At 42.3% G+C, this 20,636-nt stretch overlaps 1 protein-coding gene across 3 annotated transcripts in view; it reads right to left on the reverse strand.

The window, feature by feature from the left end:
• The window catches only part of LOC6506053 (fibulin-2), a 483,847-nt gene that overhangs the window by 84,940 nt on the left and 378,271 nt on the right, over positions 1-20,636 (reverse strand). For all 3 annotated transcript variants that reach the window (XM_001966603.4, XM_032455788.2, XM_032455789.2), the window contains one exon: positions 12,368-12,456. In XM_001966603.4, coding sequence (XP_001966639.2) covers positions 12,368-12,456 — 89 coding nt within the window. The remainder of the gene's footprint in view (positions 1-12,367; positions 12,457-20,636) is intronic.

Raw genomic sequence — 20,636 nt, forward strand, 5'->3', positions numbered from 1 at the left:
CTAGCATAAACTTAGCATTACAAAAATTTTATTTCACTGTAAACTCATTTTTTGACGTTTGTGTGCCGTGGAAATATCCGTCCGTTTCAACGAACCCGCCTTGGTATACAAGGCAAATTAACAACTTAAAGAATAGTATGAGTAGACTTTTGAATAAACATAGATTATCTGGCTGTACAGTTAGTTATTCTAGATACTTAGTAGCCCGGTCCAATTTCACCGTGCATAACGCAGAATGTTATAGGAGTTATATTCGCCGCTGCAGGATTCAGTTTACTCAGGATCCGAAGAAGTTTTATAACTTTGTAAGCACTAAGCGTAAACATGTCTCTTTTCCCCCCACTGCGTATGTTTGATAACTCTTATGCGAACACTGATCAGGCAATGGCCGATCTCTTTGCACAGTTTTTTCAAACTACGTATTCACCTAGCAGCAGCTCAAATCAGCCTTACACTTATGATATCCAATCAGCCAATCTTGTATTTCGCCCATCTTTCGATCAAAGTGGTGTGTTATCGGATCTTCTTAAGGTCAAGCCCGTGTATTCGCCAGGTCCTGATGGAGTACCAGGCTGTGTTCTGAAGAACTGCGCCGAGGCTCTGTGCAAACCACTCGTTAAACTCTTTAATCTATCGCTGGAAACTTCGATCTTTCCCCTTATGTGGAAGGAATCCTTCATTATTCCGCTACATAAAAAAGGGAAAAAATCCGACGCTGCGAATTATAGAGGCATCTCTAAATTGTCAGCAATTCCAAAGCTTTTTGAAAAACTTATCACTCCACATTTGCAACACCTATGTAGTTCAATAATAACTCCGTGCCAGCATGGCTTCATGAAGCGCCGCTCCACCACTTCCAACTTATTGGAGCTAACATCTTTTATCACGGATGGCTTCCGGAATGGCTTACAAACAGACGTCATTTACTCTGACTTCAGTAAAGCATTTGACTCTGTTAACCATTCGCTTCTTATAAGTAAAATCAGTCTTTTGGGATTCCCAACTGATCTTCTTATGTGGATTTCGAGCTACTTATCTGGGAGAACCCAACGTGTTTTCTTTAAAGATGTTACCTCGCGTTTAGTCCGCGCCACATCTGGGGTGCCCCAAGGAAGCCATCTTGGACCCCTACTTTTTACTCTGTTTATTAACGACTTAACTAATTCACTTGTACTTATGTACGCTGATGACGTTAAGCTATGCCTTCAGTATAAATTCCCTAGCGCCCAGTCTAGACTTCAATCCGATTTGGATAAACTTCAAAATTGGTGTTTAGCAAATAACCTAAAGCTTAATGGATCGAAATGTAAACTTATGTCTTTTTACCGATCTAGTCCTCACCAGGCTATGTACTTTCTCTATGGGAACGCCTTAGAACGATTAACTCAGGTTAACGATCTAGGTGTCCTATTAGATTTGAAACTTAAATTTACCGCCATGGTTTATTAACCATAAAGCTATGGGTGTGCTTGGTTTTATTAAAAGATGGTCAAAAGAATTTAATGACCCGTACATAACTAAAACGTTATATACATCATTGGTCCGTCCGATTCTTGAGTATGGATCGTGTGTCTGGAGTCCTCAATATAGAGTAAACCAAGATCACATTGAATCTGTACGAAAAAACGTCCTTACTTTTGCTCTTAGGGGACTTAATTGGGATGCGCATCTTTACCTAGAAATATAGACTGCCAGCATTTACTAACACGTTTAAACTTTAACATTCCTAGTAGAAGGACCAGAAACTTTCGTCCTCTGCTCCTCAGCCATTGTAGTTCGACATATGCCCAACACGATCCGTTCAGGGTATTATGTTCGGACTACAATGGTCTCTACCACATCTTGTCACTTTGCCCTACTAACAATCTTAAATCGCTTATATTAACCGCCTTATCTGTGCAACACTTTTCCTCGTAATATCTTTCTACCAATCCTCGCTTATCTATCTCGGATCTATTCCCGCGATTCGAGCCGTACGTTACGCGGCAGCGTCCCTCGGTCGGTTGGACGGGAGGTGGGCTGTACGTATGCAGTGGGAATCGCGCAAAAAAATAATGTCTTAAGCTTTGGAGAGCCCATACGATGGCTAACATTTTCCTTTCGTTCGTTGCGTAATTTTCCTCGGTTTTCGAGAGGGTACGGGATATGAATGTTATTGGTCTATGGTTCTCTTCTAAAACGGCTCCTATGGCAAAATTTGAGGCGTCTGTGGTCAATTGGAATTCTTTCGTGAAGTCTGGGTACGCTAATGTTACATCCCTAGATATAAGTGTGTTTTTAAGTTTTTCGAATGCACCCGTTGCTTCTTTGTCTAGGTTAATAGTTATTCTGCTTGACTTGTATTTGGATACGCGTCCTTCTTCTCCCCTTAAGAAGGCAGTTAAAGGTTTGGCAATCTTCGCATAATCTTTAATAAATCTCCTTGTTGAGCTATTAATGGTTTTTAATAGCGGCCAAACGAATTAAATTCCACAGTTCAATTTTCAAGGCAATTTCAATATTTTTATTTCTCGAGGGTTCAACTCTAACCCAACTTGCAGCTGTTCCAATCAATACAATAATACAAGTACCCAAGCTTAGCAATACGAACTTAGCAATACGAACGCACACAAATGCACGATTTGCTGGTGTGCAGCAGCTCTCCAAAAAAGCTCCCCAAAGCGCATGCGCTACAAATACCAGCAAAGCGCATGCGAACGGGGAGATGTAAACAAAAACCAGAACTGCCGATAACCCGCCGCTGCTACTCAGATTTATAACATATGTGACTTATTTAGCAGCTTCGCCCTTGTCTGCTTGGCTCAACATCCTCCCCCCGTTGAAGGCTGAATCTTCAACCGAATCCTTGACAGGCAGCAGACACAGCCTTGACACCGCACGCTTAGTCACTCCCACCGCTGTTTTGAGAACGGCCACACGGTGCACTCCGTCACGCCCAGGAACCAGCTCCAGTATCCTGGCCAGAGGCCACTTCATTGGGGGTAGATTTTCATCCTTCACCAGGACTATGTCTCCAACAGCAATTACAGGGCCAGGGGTGCGCCATTTGGAACGCTGCTGCAACAGCGTGAGGTACTCCTCCTTCCAACTAGCCCAGAAAACCTGCTGCAGGAAGGAGACTCTCTGCCACCCATCCAGCCGATTAAAGTTTAGCGGAGTAAGGTCCGGCTCGATGAATGTTGAAGGCGGTCCGCCATTTAAAAAATGAGCCGGTGTCAGGACATCTAGATCCGCAAGATTCTCTGAAATCGACACAAGGGGCCGAGAATTAATAATTGAGGCGATGCGGCACAACAAAGTCCTTAATTCCTCGAAGCCAAGAACTGCGAGACCAACTGCACGATAAAGATGGTGCTTAGCAGTCTTCACTGCTGCTTCCCACAGACCACCAAAATGGGGAGAGCGTGGAGGAATAAATCGCCACTCGATAGACTCAGACAGGCAAAAATCGTGCAGAGAAGCCGGATGATCCTGGCTGAGGAATCTTCGCTTCAACTCCATAAGCTCATTCTTGGCACCCACAAAATTGGTGGCATTATCCGACCATATCTGTCTGGGTTTACGTCGCGTACAAATAAACCGTTGGAGGGCGCTTAGAAACGAAGCGGTGGAAAGGTCCTTAACTAACTCCAATTGGAGTTGCCTTCATGCTGAAGCAGATGAATACGCTCACATAACATTTAATAGGGCCCTTATTCCGAGTCTCTGCCTTGTAGAAAAACGGTCCGCAAAAATCCACTCCTGTGAGATCAAAACATTGGAATCCTTCAACTCTCTCGGTAGGAAGATCGGCCATAACATGCTCCAGTAGACGAGGCTTTGCGCGAAAATAACGTACGCATTTGTTCACAACCCTTCCTCCCCCCAATGGGCCAGTATTGAGAACGGATTTTCGCCACTAGTGCCCGAGGACCAGAATGCAGGTTCTTCTCGTGAAAGTGAGTCACTATGGCCGAAGTGACGGGATGGCCTCTGGGAAGGATGATCGGATGACGTCCGTCAAAATCCAACGCAGAGTTCCGCAATCGCCCGTCAACACGAAGCAAACCATCATTATCCACAAAGGGAGCAAGCGAGGCCAGAGGGTTTGAGGGCGGAACCAATCTGCGTGACTTTAGTAAGCTTATCTCTTCCTTAAACTCGGCAAGCTGGACGGCGCGCAACAGTAGATGGGTTCCTCCTTTGAGATCCTGAACAGAAATCCCTTCGTGACGGATGCGGCGGCAAAACTTGAAGACGTAGGCGAACACTCTCTGTAGGGAGGGAAACGAGTTGGCAAACTTTGACAATGCGGCGATATCCCTGGGTGGAGCCGTAGCCAATAAAGTCCTGGCGCGAAGTTCGATGGCTGCCTTTTCGGCCACAACAGCAATGGGCCAATCATCCTTGGAACCACGAAGAAATGGAGGGCCTTGGGACCAAAGCTGGGAGTTTAATAGCTCAGTGGGAAAAGAACCTCTGGACAGTAGATCGGCTGGGTTGACGGCAGTAGGAACATAAAGCCATTTCATTGCCTTGGTGAGCTCCTGAATGGAAGAAACGCGATTAGAAACAAACACGTTAAATCGAGCAGGTTCATCTTGAATCCAGGATAGGGCAACCAAGGAGTCACACCAACAATAATAATCTCCTTTATATGTCCCAAGATCAGCAACTTCAGCCATTAGTCTTGCTAGCAACTCAGCTCCACATAACTCTAGCTTCGGTATTGTCTGAGTTTTAATGGGTGCCACTCGACTCTTTGAGCATAACAGCCGACAATCAGAACCTGACAATACATACACGCACGCTCCATACGCATCTAAACTAGCGTCGCAAAATCCGTGGACCTCCAGCCTTTCTTGACAGGGAATGACTAACCGAGGAAACTTAATTCGCTGAATTTGGTCAAAACTGGAACAGAACTGTAACCACTCGGAGAGAAGGGATTGAGGAAGGCTTTCATCCCATGACAAATTTTCTCGGCACAGCTTCTGCAACAGGATCTTTGCCCTGGTGACTACAGGACCTACCAAGCCCATTGGGTCATAAAACCGAGCGACGGAAGATAGTATAGATCTCCTGGTGGGTTTGGCGGTGGGCTGAAGAGCTTCAAAGGAAAAAAGCAGCAGGTCAGCTGAAGGATCCCATGCTAATCCAAGAGTCTTTGTGAACGGACTGCCATCGTCAAATTTCAAGTAAGACTCTCTATCACTTTCGGGCACGCCTTCCAAAACCTCTGGGATGTTGGAGCACCATTTCCTTAATTGAAACTGACCCTTGCTCAACAGGCTCGATGTCTGAGCTATTATCTCAAGCGCTTCAGTCTTCGTTGGGGCACCAGATATAAGGTCGTCCACATAAAAATCCTGGAGGACAACACGAGAGCCAACGGGAAAACCGGCACCTTCATCCTTAGCCAGCTGGTGCATTGAGCGAATAGATAAAAAAGACGCTGGCTTTGTGCCATACGTCACGGTGTCGAGCTTAAAAACCTTCACGTCATCGTGGATAGAATCTCTCCAGAGGATGCACTGCAGCAAACTATCATCCGGAAAGACCCTTACGCAGCGGTACATCTTGCAAATGTCCCCAGTCAAAGCTACAAGGTGGGACCGAAACCGAAGCAATGTATGAAAAAGCTTAGGCTGAATCACGGGGCCGGACATCAGGACATCATTGAGGGAATAGCCGGAAGCCGTAGCAGCCGAACCATCGAACACAACTCTCAGCTTAGTGGTGGAACTTTCTTCCTTCAGGACGCAGTGGTGGGGAAGGAAATACTGGCACTTACCTCGCAATTCCTGCGGCACCAGAGACATGTGACCCAGATCCAAGTATTCCTTGATGAAAGACGAATATTGGGTCCTTAAATTCGGATGACGATCCAGCTTGCGCTCAAGTGAATGGAACCGCCGCAAAGCCTGTGCGTAGGATTCCCCTAACAGATCCACACTGTGCTTGATTGGCAGGCGAACGGAATAGGCACCTGATTCAAGGCGGACGTGGTGCATGACGAAGTGGGCCTCGCAATCGAGCTCCTCCTTAGTGGCCTGAACGATAGGCGCAGTGCAGGCATCCACTTCCCAGAATTGGCGGAGAAGATAATCGAGGCGATCGTCAAACGAGGTTGCTGAGTCAGCAGAAATCATCTTACATGATGCGGCCAAGCGAGGGTTTCCCGGGGTGCAACCTCCTCCAGAAACTACCCATCCAAAACGTGTCTTCTGCAACAGAGGCAGACCGTCTCCTAGCTGGATTTGCCCGACTGAGAGCAGATCAAAAAACAGGCTTGCTCCAATCAGCAGATCCACACGCTGAGCTCTGTGGAAGTCCGGGTCAGCTAGAACCACATTGGCGGGAACCTTCCAATTGGACACATCTAAGTTCAGGCCAGGTTGACGCTCTATGATGTGAGACGCCACAATTGCCTCAATGTAAACGGAATACGTGGATAGGCGAGACTTCAGGCAAACGTTAACCGATGCCCGATCCGTAATAAACTCAGCGTCTCCAAGGCCAGTCACTGCTACAGAGCATTTGGACCGATGAAGCTGAAGTTGGCTGGCCAGCCGGGATGTGATGAGATGAACTTGGGAGCCGGAGTCAAGTAGCGCTCGACAAGGAAGAAGGGCTCCTGATCTGCCACGGACGAGAATGTTGGCGGTGGGCAAGAACACTATTTCAGCCCTGCGATCCTGTGCAATAAGAGCATTAGCAGGAGGAGCCTGAGAGGTCGCAACCCCTGCTACATTGGCCGGATTCGATCCAGAAGCAGGAACGGAAGTGGCGCTGGCTAAACGCTCGCAAGGATGCAATAGCGCATGGTGTCGGCGATGGCAAGTTGGGCAGCGGGAGGATGAGCATCCGCGGGCTAAATGATCAGACTTGAGGCACACAAAGCAGAGGGCAAGACGTCGAACCTCATCGTATCGTTCCTCAACTGACAAGGCGAGAAACCTTGGGCAAGAAGGCACAGCGTGTGCCAGGTTGCCGCACAGGGCACACGAAGCAGGCGGAGCATTCAGGAGCATGCAGGATCGGTTGTTAAATGGCCTACGACGGCCCGCTTGATTCGCTGACAAATGCGGAGCTAAGGCCAAATCCACCGTCTCCAGGGTACGGCACCTTTGCTCCAGAAACCGAGCCATAGATTCCCAAGTTGGCAGGCTATCATCAGTGTTTCCTGCCAGCGAGTCTTCCCATTTGGCCTTTGTGGCAGGGTCCAGCTTTTGAAAGATGATCTGGATGAGGAGGCACCCTTGAATTTCAGCCGACGTCCCGGAACTCATAAGGGCCCGCATATGTCCATTAAATCGGTCGGATAATTCTCGAAGAGTAGCAACGGATCCTGGCTCAACCGTCCTTAACTGCAAGATCTCGTTGATGTGAGACTGGAAGATTAAGCGACGGTTGCTGAAACGGTTGCGCAAAAGGTCGAGGGCAACCTCATAGTTCGCGTCGGTAATCTCAAGCGCCCTCACAGTCTCCAGGGCTGAGTCCCGCAGGCAGGAAATGAGCCACCTGAGCTTCTCCATGTTGGTCAAGTGCGGGTGGCTGTCAATTGTTGTCCTAAATAGGGCGCAGAAATCCGGCCACTCAGCATAGCCGCCGCTAAATGTTGGCATTGGCAACGGGGGCAATGAGGGAGCAGGCCTATATGGAGCGTTTGAAATCCCAGCACCATTGGTAGCATCTAACAGCGTAGAGTGAGCAGCAACCCGCATAGAACGCTTGGCCACCTCCACCTGGATGTCAACGTGCACGTCTGTAGCCAGCTGAGAGAATCGCCAATATAAATCGCTCCCGATCTCGCTGTAATTTAGCTCCTCCAATTCCTCCTGCAGCGTGGTGAAACGGTCGCGCAGACGCTTCTCCATAGACTCGAGGGTCAGAATGGTTGAATCTTCAGTTTGCATCGCAGCCTTGACCTTCCGATGCAGTACCTCCATTTCCTGGCATGTTACCTCTGCGCGTCTCCGCAGCATCCTTTCACGGCTTGACGCAGCAGATGCAGTGGCTTCAGCTCCAGATTCCATTGAATTATTCCAATTAAGATGCCAATTAAATTAAAATGCGACAACAAAACCAACAAAGGTGTTTTAGTGGCACTTTTAATGCTGATCGCGTTAATTGAACGGATGATATCACGTCGGGGTCACCAAAATGTTGAGCTATTAATGGTTTTTAATAGCGGCCAAACGAATTAAATTCCACAGTTCAATTTTCAAGGCAATTTCAATATTTTTATTTCTCGAGGGTTCAACTCTAACCCAACTACAAATACCAGCAAAGCGCATGCGAACGGGGAGATGTAAACAAAAACCAGAACTGCCGATAACCCGCCGCTGCTACTCAGATTTATAACATATGTGACTTATTTAGCAGCTTCGCCCTTGTCTGCTTGGCTCAACACTCCTATAATAGCTTGTCATTTCTAAAAATGATCGAAGTTTCTTTAGTGTTTTAGGTATTGGGAAGTTTTTAATTGTCTTGATTTTTTCGATGTTGGTTTTAACCCCCTCTTCTGAAATCGTGTATCCCAGAAAATCAACTTCTTTTTTGAAAAAGTGGCATTTGTCGATTTGTATCCTCATATTGGCTTTTTGTAATGTTAGAAACACTTTGTTCAAGTTTTCGGCATGGTCGTTTTCTGTTATGCTGAAAACGATGATGTCGTCGACGTACACATAACAGATTTTCCCTATGTGTTCTCGCAAAATGTCATCTAGAGCTCTTTGAAATGTGGCTGGTGAATTTTTTAATCCAAATGGTAATCTGGTAAATTCGTATTTGCCTCCATTTACTGCGAATGCAGTTTTTTCCATGTCCGACTCTTTAAGTGGTATTTGATGAAATACACTTTTTAAGTCTAGTACTGAGAAGAATCTGTTGTTTCCTAATTGTGCGATTATTTCGCCTATTTCAGGAATGGGGTACCGATCGGATATTGTTACCTCATTGAGCTTTCTATAATCAATAACGAGCCTGTATTTTTGTTTTTCATTAGAGTCGGTAGAGTTCGGGACTACCCAAACTGGTGCATTATAAGGTGACCGTGAGTTAGTTTCATTTCAGGATCGGCGAAAAGGTTTTTATGGGTGTCGATAAATTTTTTGATTATTTCTCTTTTAGTTTCTGTCATATGTTCGTCTGTTGGTCCGATCTTGTTTACGGCTTGTGCCTCTAATTGATGGATTTTAATTTTCCTATTATTTTCTAACAGCAGAATATCATTTTTAACATCTATTATTGCCCCTAGTTTTTTCATAGTGTCGTTACCTAGAATTCCATGGTAGGTTTTCAGTGTATCTAATAGAAAGAATTTTAGTGGGGTATCTGATATGTTGGGAAGTTTAACTATTGTATGTTGTTTTATTTCGTTATTCCCTCCTACTGAATTTACTGTGAAGTTGTTACTATTGGGTTTAGGGCTTGGTACTAGTTTCGCTTGAATGTAATTTTGGTTTGAGCCGGTGTCAATTAAGAATTTCAGAGTTTTGCCGTTCCCGATAGTTACCTTAAAATAGGGTAAGGAGGAAGGGTTTATTCTAAAAAATATAATTCTGACATATCAATGGATTCCTGTTGTTCGGATTCCGCTTGCCATAAAGCTTCTTCATCCAGCTCGTTTATTCCATTCTCTTCCGATGACTGAAAATATTCTTGTTCCTCATCTACCTCTGGTTGTATATTGAACTGGCGTTGCATTTTATTAGTATTTTGAACATTTGTGTTGCTCAGAGGTCGTTTCCCTACAAAATTGTTGTCCTGAGGTCTATTTATGTAGTTAACGTGGCGTGAACGAATAGACTGGTCTACGTCCATGGGCGTTGGCTTTGGTTGGGGTCTGGGAGGTGGGTTGGGGTTAAAGAAAGCTTGCGCTCCTGGTTGATTTGTCTGAGTTTGGTTGAGTGGGTTAGGTCGGTTTGGTGTTGTTTCAAATATCCTTGGTGGGATTGCGGGTTTTTTTTCTTTACTTGGTACAGATTTGGTTGAAAATTTGTTTTGGTCATTCGGGGTAGGGCTTGTGGTGGATACCCTCTAGTGGGTACTAAGTTATCTCTTCTGGGGTAAATGTTTTTTGGTGTTTGGCCATTCCTAGTGTTCTGATTCTCTATTATGTTGCAAAGATGTAATGCATGTCCTAAGTCGTGGGGCTCTTTAATAGCCAGAAGTTGGGAAAGATTGCCGTTCAGGCCTCTTACAAATGTATCCAGTGCTTTCTCTCCATACAGTGCTGTTAGTGCCTGTATAGTTTCCTGAGATGCTTCGAGATTCCCAATTTTGTTCAAAATCAAAGAAAGTTGTTGGTATACGGCTTGATAGAATTCAACTATCGAGTTGCTGCCTTGCTTAAGTGCATACAAATGATATTCTAGTGTCTTTAGGTCTCTCCTATCAGCAAAGTGTGCAGTCAGACACTTCGATGTTGCCTCCCAGTCCAAAGGTGTGTTATAGGACTCGAGGACAGCATCTGCTTGACCGACGATTTTGTTTCTAATTGCTAATATTATGCCATAATATTTTGGGGACCCCTTTTTACTGTCATAGATTTTTAAAACCCTTTCTACACTTTTCTTCCAAGACGAATATTCGGTCTTGTTTCCGGAAAAGTCTCTAAGTGTCCGCACTATGTCCGGTAATTTATCTAACTCACCAATATTGTGGGCTAGTTCCCTTTTAATTATTTGGTCTGAAAAGTTTGAAAAGTCCTTGTTTGGATTAATAATTTCCTTTACCAACCCTGCTAGGTTCTCTTGAAGTATGTCCCTAATTTTCTCTTCAATGTTCCGTCAGTAGTTTCGAACTCGTCCTTACAGAGGACGAAGGTCCTGCAAGATTTCCCATCCTATCTACCAAGTCCTGTTCAGTCATTTTAATGAGGTTTTTAATGGATGATCGTTAATGGTCTTATGAGGGTTAGTTGTTTGGATGTCAAGTATTTCTTAACTAGCTTATATTAAAATCATTTCGGCGTGCTATCGTGACGATAGGTTCGGCTGATTCCTTTTTGTCCCACGCAGCAACGATTCCTCCTGTGTGTGGGTCTACTACGGAGCCTCCTCTATACCTGGATCACGTTCCCTCTGAACGGGTACTGAAGGGATCACGGCGATAAAAGTTGGAGTCTGGTTTTTCCGCTAGGTACAATTCCTTTAGGAGTGCGTTGTAGCGTTTCTTTTTTAACGGCACTTTTGCACTTCCGAATCGCGGTGTTTGGCGTTTTCTTAATTAGTTGAAGATATAGCCAAACGTCGGGATTTTTTTACCGATCTGAACGAGATTCGGAACTTGTATCCTTTCGCGGTTTTTCACCCTGCTCGGGCGCCAGTTAAAAAGATTTTATTAATATTCTTTAAAAAAAGAAATGAATCTTTTTCACATTTTGTTTATTTGAGTATCGGATTAGAACGGACAATTATGATTCTTATAATTAATAATTACACCTATGCGTTGCTCCATCGCTGCCGCGATCTCGGTCGCGGTTGCTGCTGCTGCTGGCGTCCCTCGATGTCATTGGTAGCTGGTGTTGTTGCTGTAGCTTAAGTCCATATCTTCATTGCTGATTGGTCAATGCAAGTGCATTGTGTTGTTGGTGGATGCACTTTGCATTAAGTTCAGTGAGCTTTGCCAAATGTTTGGGTGTTTTCTTTCTTTTGGCTTTCCCACGATCGCAAGCATAATCAATGCTTACTCAGCGCACGTGTCTTTCGATCCGTGTGACCCTTATTGGTGCGACGGCATCATATTGCATCCTGTGCACGGTGCACTCAATGCGTTTATGAAAGCTCTTTTGCAGTTGTTATTGAGAACTTATGTGCTTGGACTTAGCGTTTTATTAATATTATCTAGTGTTTGACATTTTAGGTGTTAACTTATATAATAATAATATAAGCTGCTACCTAACTTCAAGGGTAATTCAACTTCGGCTCCGCACGAAGTTAGCATTTCTTTCTTGTTTTTGTATTTCAAAATACTTTCCTGAACTGGTGCTACAGAAATATGTCAGTTGTGAAGGCTGTAGGGAACATGGCACAAAGTTGAATAAACTGGACTTGCGCTTCATTGATAGGAGTCTTCGTGGAAATGAAAGACTTCTTCTTCCCCCATACTTTATGGGGTCGGAGATGATACCTTCTCCCTGTTATATACGTTTGCAGATGCGTTCGGAAATGATTTCTCCTGTAAAATACGTTTATATGACTACAATGTACCTTTGTACTCTACGAGTACCTTGCAGAATAAAAATATATTGGTATATGAAAGGGAGCTTTGCTAGCAACAGTTCTTGAAATAACTCTAAAAAGAAAAATTTATCTTCCCAAATTTTTCAAATAAATAAATGGCAATTAAGTAACACAGAATCAAAACATATTAGACTCACTTTTTCTGTTCAGTATCAAGAGCGTATCCATGGGGGCAATTAATAGTAGTACATTTATAACTTCCACGAGTGTTAGTGCAGATGTCGTTCTGAAAATATTTTGTTACGAAAATGACAAAAATGTTTAAATCTTTCAATAACTATTTTATGTTTTATAACTTTAACACTAAACAAAATTATTTAGATGCTATAGTACGCTATGATTTATGTCGTATACGAAATAATAAAATAGAAACCATTATAGACCAAAAAAGTGTATGCTAAGAGTACGATGAATTATAATGGCTTTATCTCTGCTACACAAATCTGCACGAAACCCCGACATTAAAAATGGAACGCCTACCATTCCCTAAGCCGATAAAAGCCACATGTTGTATTAGCTACAAGCCTGTATTCACTGTGTATTTCACTGTGTGTGAATGGCCGCGTGTCAATGGCCAAGCGTAAATAGGAAACTACGCAAGTTTAAACACTGAAATAGTACATGCACGAAATGCACCTGAAAGGAGATGCCGGGCGAGAGACGAGGCCGGGAAGGCATAAGAGACTTGCAGATAAAAACAAGATGACCATTGAGCTGATTGATATCTGGTTGCTGCTGGTAACTGTTGGGGATCCAAACACATCTGGGTTGATACTGCTAAAAACATCTAAGATCCTACAATGATCTGACCTTCAGTTATCGGGGGCCAACCAATCTCTTAAGCTATGGAGATACATTTTTATGAGAAAAACTTATATTCCGTCCCTAAGCCTTATATTCCGTTTGCAATTTTGTATTAGCTACCAAACGATATTGGCATCAACAAATTGCCCAGGGGTTTTTTGACTGAATACGTTGGGTCCTTATATTGTGTCGATATAACCAATGTTCTCTGGAAAGACAGCAAGCCTGTTCGCTTTTTGTCCACCTATGTGGGTGTAAAGTCATTCGAAAAGACAAACTCTCGTGAAGGAAAAAAAAAACTTTCGCGAAACACTAGCCGCAGGGCTGGTGACATATAAAAACAAAAACTTACCGGGTCGCCTAAACAATACCAACAATACATTTTCACCGTGATGGACAAACCAGTCTCCATCCTCTCAGTCAGGACAAACAATGCAGACAGAACGGGCAAAGCAATCTCCTCTCTCTCATCGACTTTTCAGCATGAGCTCAAAGGTCCTAACCAAAACATCCAATATCTGTCTTGCGGTTTGACCAGCTAAACCAATCACCACATTGGTTGGATCGAAACAGTGGAAAAAGAAGTTTCAAGCACTGTAAAACTTCACAAACGCATTGCATATGCACAAAATGCAGTCTGTATTTATGCTGTCGTTTTGTAGATTTATGTTTTGTGGAGTACCATAAGAAAAAATAAAATAAATATTCATTACTTTAAAATGTTCTTTTTCCACTCAAAGCCCCAAGCGTGCCTTCAGGCCTGCTTACCTTTCTTATCACTTTACAGGTCAACCGACGATTCTACATTATTTTTATTTTTCTACATTATACATATAAGCAATATTTGAGCTTAGAAGCATTCATTCACTTAAAAAAAAAATAATTTAAATACTTTTTTTTTATTATTTTGGAAAGTAGTCTTAGAGGATGGTTATGTACAGCTCCTGTATTAATCAGGCACTCTCAGTGACTGAGGTCTGATGAAACAGCCGACGGATAACGGTATCTGAATAAGCCTGAATAAGGATTGTCATATGACCCATTTGTAATGCGCAAAGCATGTAAATACCTGTCCTCATTTAGCTGGATGTGGCGTATCAACTTATCCGTATTTTCAGACAGAGCGGATTCAAATACCACATTTTGCTGGCATGTATTCCTGGAACTAATTCCATTTCATTGTAATGTTAGCACCTAGTGCCGAGACCTTGCGTTCTTGCGTATTGCGTTCTTTTTATAGCTACTAACTCTTCTACTTTATAATTCGACTCTTCCTTTGCTTAATATTGGTACAACAATTTTATGGATTCGCTCAACTTGACCATTTCCTTTAGGGATCCCTGTGGTTATGTGAAGCAATTATATTCGTAGAAACAATGATGTCGTCCATGAAGACCACAATTGTTTTAGCTTGGATAAGCTTCATTAAAACAGCAGATATATAACGAAAAAAAACTGCTGGAGAGTTGTATATACCAAAAAGTACATAGGAATATTCGTATTGACCATTGTGCGTCACAAGATCTGTGAATTTCCTAGATTCTTTCTCTACTGGAACATTAAAGAATCCATTTATCATGTCAATAGTTGCAAATACTTTTGAACCCTGCAGTCTTTCGAGAACATCGTCTATCAACGTCATCGTAGAATTATCGTTTTTGATCTTCTTCTAAGCTTAGTTGGTAGTCTTTTCGAACCGTCCTTCTTTGAAACAAGCACCACTGGTGATGCGTCCTCTGAGTAACTTGGCACAATAATTCCTTCCTCCAGCCATTTTCGTTTTTGAGCCTCAATAACGTATCTGTTCTCAAACGAAGAGCGGCGTTGGCTTTGGCAAACCTGAATGCCGTCTTCTAGAATAATTTTCATACTAACCGGAGATTCGATTGATTTACAATCCTACATTATCTCGACCCTATCTTTCAAGCGTTCTTCAGGTGCGATAGTTTTATTTTATCTACTACTGTCTTCTTACATTTCCTTTTCTTTAAATTCTTCACCGCTTGAGCTAAACATCAGATCCACTGATTGTAGGACGTCATTTTCCACGATTGCTGGCTAAACAAATTCATTTTTCCTTACAATATGAAAAGTTACAGGAAAGCAAATTCCACCTGCTTCTAAATTGGTTTCGAAAGATCCTATCGTCAGTAACTCGCCCTTACCGATACCCTTGAAATGTCTCACTTCTGGCTTTATGCTTAAACCATCGAAGGTTTTAAAAATGTCCTCTTATTAAGCATAAATCACATCCCGGGTCAATCATGTCAAACAATACTACTCCTACCGCTGATACTTTCTTGTAGATTAATCCTTTTGATTTTTAAACCTTTTAAACTTGCAGTTATAGCACACTACTTCAAACCTGCAGTCCTTGGAAATATGACCCTCTTTGTTGCACTTAAAGCACATTCTCTGAGAAATTGAGTCTTTTCCTTGAGTCTGTTTGCTTTTTTTATAATTAGTTGTCCTACTTCTAATCTTTTCATATTTTGTGATCTCATATTTAAGCACTTTAATCATTTTGTCCCCTTATATGGCATCTACAAAATAGGATATTAAACTCCTCATCGATTTTCATTGGCTTGCTAAACTCCATTAAGCTGTAAAGGATACAAGTTTTTCTTGCCTGTCTTTGCTTTAGAATCGTATGAATTTCGGCAGCGCACAACCATTTGCCGAACTCTTTCTGAAACAACTTTATATAATGAATCCAGCCTCTAACGCCCGTCTGACTACTAATGTAAAGCTTAGCAGCCCCCGCTAGAAGCTGTTTCGCGTATATGAATTTTTGCAGCTTATCTCAAGCAACAGTTAATGCAACGTGTTCAAACTCAGACACCCAATGATTGACGTCTTCTTGTTCTGACCCTGAAAAAGAAGAGACACTGTCCTGCATATTCTTAGAGTAAGCCTTGAACTAAAAATTTATCGTTCTTTTTGGTATTTCCACGAGTCTACACTCTTTGCATCTTCTTCATTTTCTACGTTATTATTTGTTTCAAGTCCAAAATGCTCAAACAACTTATCTTGCAACACTCTGTTTATCGCTGTCGTTTGCAAGTTCAGTTCAAAACAGTTCAAATTTGGCACGGTCATTCCTAAAATTTCCTTAGCATCCATCGTAATGAATTCACAAATATTCTTAAGATTACGATTATGAGTTTGAAAGAAGTGCAAAGTATTTACAAAATGTTCTTAAGTTTTTTTTCTATTTTAAATTAGTGTTCTTTTTAAACAAGAAAAGTTAATTTTTTGATCAAAATTCTGAAAACTCTCTCGCTCACCCAAGCCAATTGGATTTGGCTGACTTTGTCATTGTTGTTTCTTAGGAACACAGTAACATTTAATGATCGAGTAGATTACCGTTGCAGCGTCGTCTCTCTCCTTTCGTCGTTTGCAACGTCGTCTCTCTCCTTTCATCGTTTGCAACGTCGTTTCTCTCCTTCGAACTGAAGTTCGCTTCTGCTTTCTCGTCGGATTTTGTAGTTTCCGAGCACTTCGGTTAAGAAATTTGTATCCGTTCGTCGTATGGATAGAAATTTTTCGTCTTAATTTCACAATCTTACGCCATTAATTGTTTTAATCTATTCTTATTTTGCTCTTTTTTATCCGTTCCTTTTATGGATAAAAATTAGCCGTCGTAGTTTTTGGAAAAGTGGGTCATTCAACTTCAACTTAATGAAGCTTAATTCTTTTGTTAAGGTTGGTATTTGGAATTGATTACATGCAAATACCAATTGACTCTGTTAACTAGGCACTCTTTTTAAGTAAACAAGTCAATCTTTTGGGAAACACAACTGATCTCCTTACTTGAACTTAACTGAAATAATGCGTCAATTTAGAACATGTTTACTTACTGGAAATTGTAGGGAAAAAGTAACGTGAACTCGTTTGTAAAATAAAAAATTTTGATTATTTTTCCAAAAACTTCTAACTACAAAACCAATCTACGGTAAGATTAAAAGGTTATGCTTTACAACGCAGTTTTGAAATATCGCAACATAGTGCGGATTGAAAGGAAGAGTGTTAGTCGTAGCATCCTGTTAATAAAAACAGAAATTGTCCAACGACGAACCAACAAAAAAGACCAATTCATATCGCACTCAAACCATCTACAACGCGTCAAAACCAGGACTCCAGTAAAACCAGAAACCATATTACCTAAAAAAAGTATGACTTCCCAAGTCGGTATCTTACAAGGCAACATTTTCAAAATTAATGGAAATCAAGTACATTTTAAGGACTTAAGATTTTATAACCATATGTTATCTTATGATGATTTTATAACCACAGTCGGCCGATCTCTTCGCAGGAAGATTCTTCGCAGACATTCTTACCATGTTGCAGAGGTGTAAGCAAAAGGAGCCACAACTCAGGAGGAACTGACCTCAGAGTTAGAGGTCTCCGATATCGAGGACGGCTACAGCACGGATGCGTCGCTGCTGCGCAGGATGGGTGCGAGTCGTGTCATCGATGAAGACATCTCCAACGACGAGGAGGCGGAGATCACAATGGTGGAGGTTAAACTGTCAGATGTCCCTACGAATACTGCAGATAAACATCCCCACTTTTAAGGCAGCCTCAGCGGTACTGCTGCTCCATTTGGCTGAAGATGGAGCCGATATAGTCCTAGTTCTGAAAACATGGATAGCAGGAGGTAGGGTTTCTGGACTAGCGACCAAGGAGTACAAGCTATTAGTAGCTAACACCGAAGGTAAATTTTGATTTGATTAAGCTAAAAAGCACCTTAGCATATTTTTGCTTCGTAATTACAGCAACGACTCCTATCCGGTGACTGTAGTCCTACATGGCCTATGAAAGGCCGGAACCCCTCGACGAGCTAGTACAAAGGCTAATACAGGACAGCGAAAGGCTAAACCTAGGCCACCTTATAGGATGCGACTTCAACACTCACCACCCACAATGGGCAAGCTGAAGCACAAACAACCGCGGTGATTCTCTTTTCAACTTTATTCTTAGGCCAAACATTTTCCTCTGCAATAAGGGAGATGAACTTACTTTTATTATTGCAAATCGCAGGGAATCCATTGATCTCACGCTTGTATTGAAAAAGATTCTTAGCCATGTAACTCTTTGGAAGCTTCAAGAGAAACACTCTTCCTTCGACCACAGGTACAAAAAACATCACTTAATTTCAAAATTATAGAACCAGCGGTTTTTCAAAACCTTAAAAAACCAACTGGGGCAAGTATTACCAAATCCTGCAAAACACTATTGAACCAAAGCCATCTGAATATCCTTAAAACGTGGATAGCTTTAACACTCTGGTGCAAGAATTCACTCAAGCCTGCAACCAAGCCCTCAAAAAAGCATGTTAAACAGGGCAAAGCCGGAAACGAGGAGAAATTTTGGACCTAATACAAGGCCTCGTTGGCCTAATATAAAAAGTCCATCCGCAAAGCGAAGCGCTCCTCATGGAACTCCTACTGCTCAGACATTCTAATCAGCCACAAATGATGAAGGCCCCTGGACCAATACAAGTGAGGGATCTCTAGCCACACTGCTTGAGACCCATTTTCCAGGTTGCACCCCGATAGCGGATGCGCCGCCCAATACAAATGCCCTTCAAAACTGCACATTGAAGAGAAAACTCTACACTCGGCAATACAAAGTTTCAAGCCCTTCAGATATTAGACCTATCAGTCTCTCATCCTACCTGCTTAAAACGCTAGAAAGAATCATAGGCCTATATCTAAGATCAACTCTTAGTCCCACATAAATCTCTGATGCACATCGTTGACATCTCAATGACATCGCCCCACATTGCCCACCGGTGTACTTGGGCTATCTTAGATTATCTTCAAGGTAGTGCCCATTTCCCCGTAAAAGTATGATTTTCTTTGCGCTATAGCTCGGATCTCACCTCGCCCCAACCAAAATATCAGACTGATATATGTAAATGGGTAGTTTTCGAACACAAAATAGAGCTAGTGTCGCTATCTGGAAAGCCGGTTGCTTAAGCCACCAAGTGGTTCACATGACTAAATGCATAAGAATGGCCATCAACTGTAGCATCCGTCAGACAAAAAGGATTCCACTCAAAGCCAAAGTCGTATAATGCAAAAACAGCGCCCCTTTCATTCGTACAAAAAATGTATGTCAACTTGTTCCCTTATCAATTATAAAAAAGGCAAAGCTAATTTATAAAAAGCAGTCTTTTTGGCCAAGCGCAGCTCCCTAGAGAGCTTTACGGCTCGTATCTCTCCACTATCCACAATTCCAATTACTTCAAGGACTGCAATTTTCCAGCCGAATATATACAACAAAAACTATTTACCTGGTTCGAAACTTTCAACCAACTTCGCTATCCGTTTCCAACAAACTCAAAGACCCGAACTTTACACCAATAGAACTTAAATCTGCAGTGGCTGCTACCAAAGGGAAAAGCCCGGGTGCGGATAGTCTCCTACATAATGTTAAAACATATCCCTTGAACGAAAAAATATACTACTACCTTGAACTCGATCCAAAACTCTTAAACCCGAATCCACAGCATAAGCAATACTCGATATTCAAGTGTTGTGGGTTCAACTACACCCGGATGTGTCGCAAGAGTGCAACTCTGTCACAAGTGCGCAACTATGCACGCTGACTAGAATGTTGCGAGAAAGCTGACACACACCCTGAGTGTTACGCTGTCTCTTGACACCGGATAGCTGACACCACACCCGCTGACACCAAATACGCCGACACCGCACACGCTGACACCACACATAGAGTTGGAGTGGGAGATCCGCCGATATCGAACTGACGACCGGAGGGTCACAACTCTGGGAAGTCAGTCTATTTTGGACCACCTGAAACTTCTCCAAATATTCCTAAAAACAATTCCCAATTGTTATATTAAAAACTACTTTTTCATTCATTAATTAAGAACTTTGCCAAATCAATTGTTAATTGAAGTGACTCAAATAATACATTTTATTCCCTTCGATATCAAACGATGAACCGACTACTCATTATCAGGATATCAATGGATGGACACCTTAACTGGCGCCCGAGCAGATAAGTAGAGTGAAAATGAATTATGGGTGTTAACAAAATTTTTTCCCAAAACAAAAAAAGAAGAAAAAATCGATAGGAAAAAGTAGAAAAGTGTAAAAATCTTTCTCAAAATAAAAAAAAAAAGAAAAAGAAAAAATGGATAGAAAAAAGTATAAAAGTAAAGTAACGAAGATTTTTCTCAAAAAAATAGATAGGAAAAAGTATCCGCGTGTGTTAAAATATTGCCGTATATAAAGAAATAAAGAGAACCACCGTGAACATATTCGCGAGTGCCAAGAAGTATAAATCAAAAATAAAGCAAAAAAATGGTGTGTGGCAACCTACTGGAAACGCAAAGAGGTGTGGAATGCACCCAAAAAAAGCTGCCCAGTGGGTTGTGTGTGCAACCGTACCTGAGTAGGCCTACGAGCCAAAACGGAACAATACGGACCACCGCGCCAAGGAAATAAATAAGAACACAAAAAGATTCGTAAAATATTTGTCCGATTCAGAGCAGATTTCTGAGGCAATAGAAAAGGAAGATCGCAGGGCCCAAAGAAGGTTCGAAAGAATAATTGCTAATAAACAAATCAA

The sequence above is a fragment of the Drosophila ananassae genome, assembly GCF_017639315.1.
Source record: "Drosophila ananassae strain 14024-0371.13 chromosome 4 unlocalized genomic scaffold, ASM1763931v2 tig00000061, whole genome shotgun sequence".
Taxonomy (NCBI): Eukaryota; Metazoa; Arthropoda; class Insecta; order Diptera; family Drosophilidae; genus Drosophila; species Drosophila ananassae.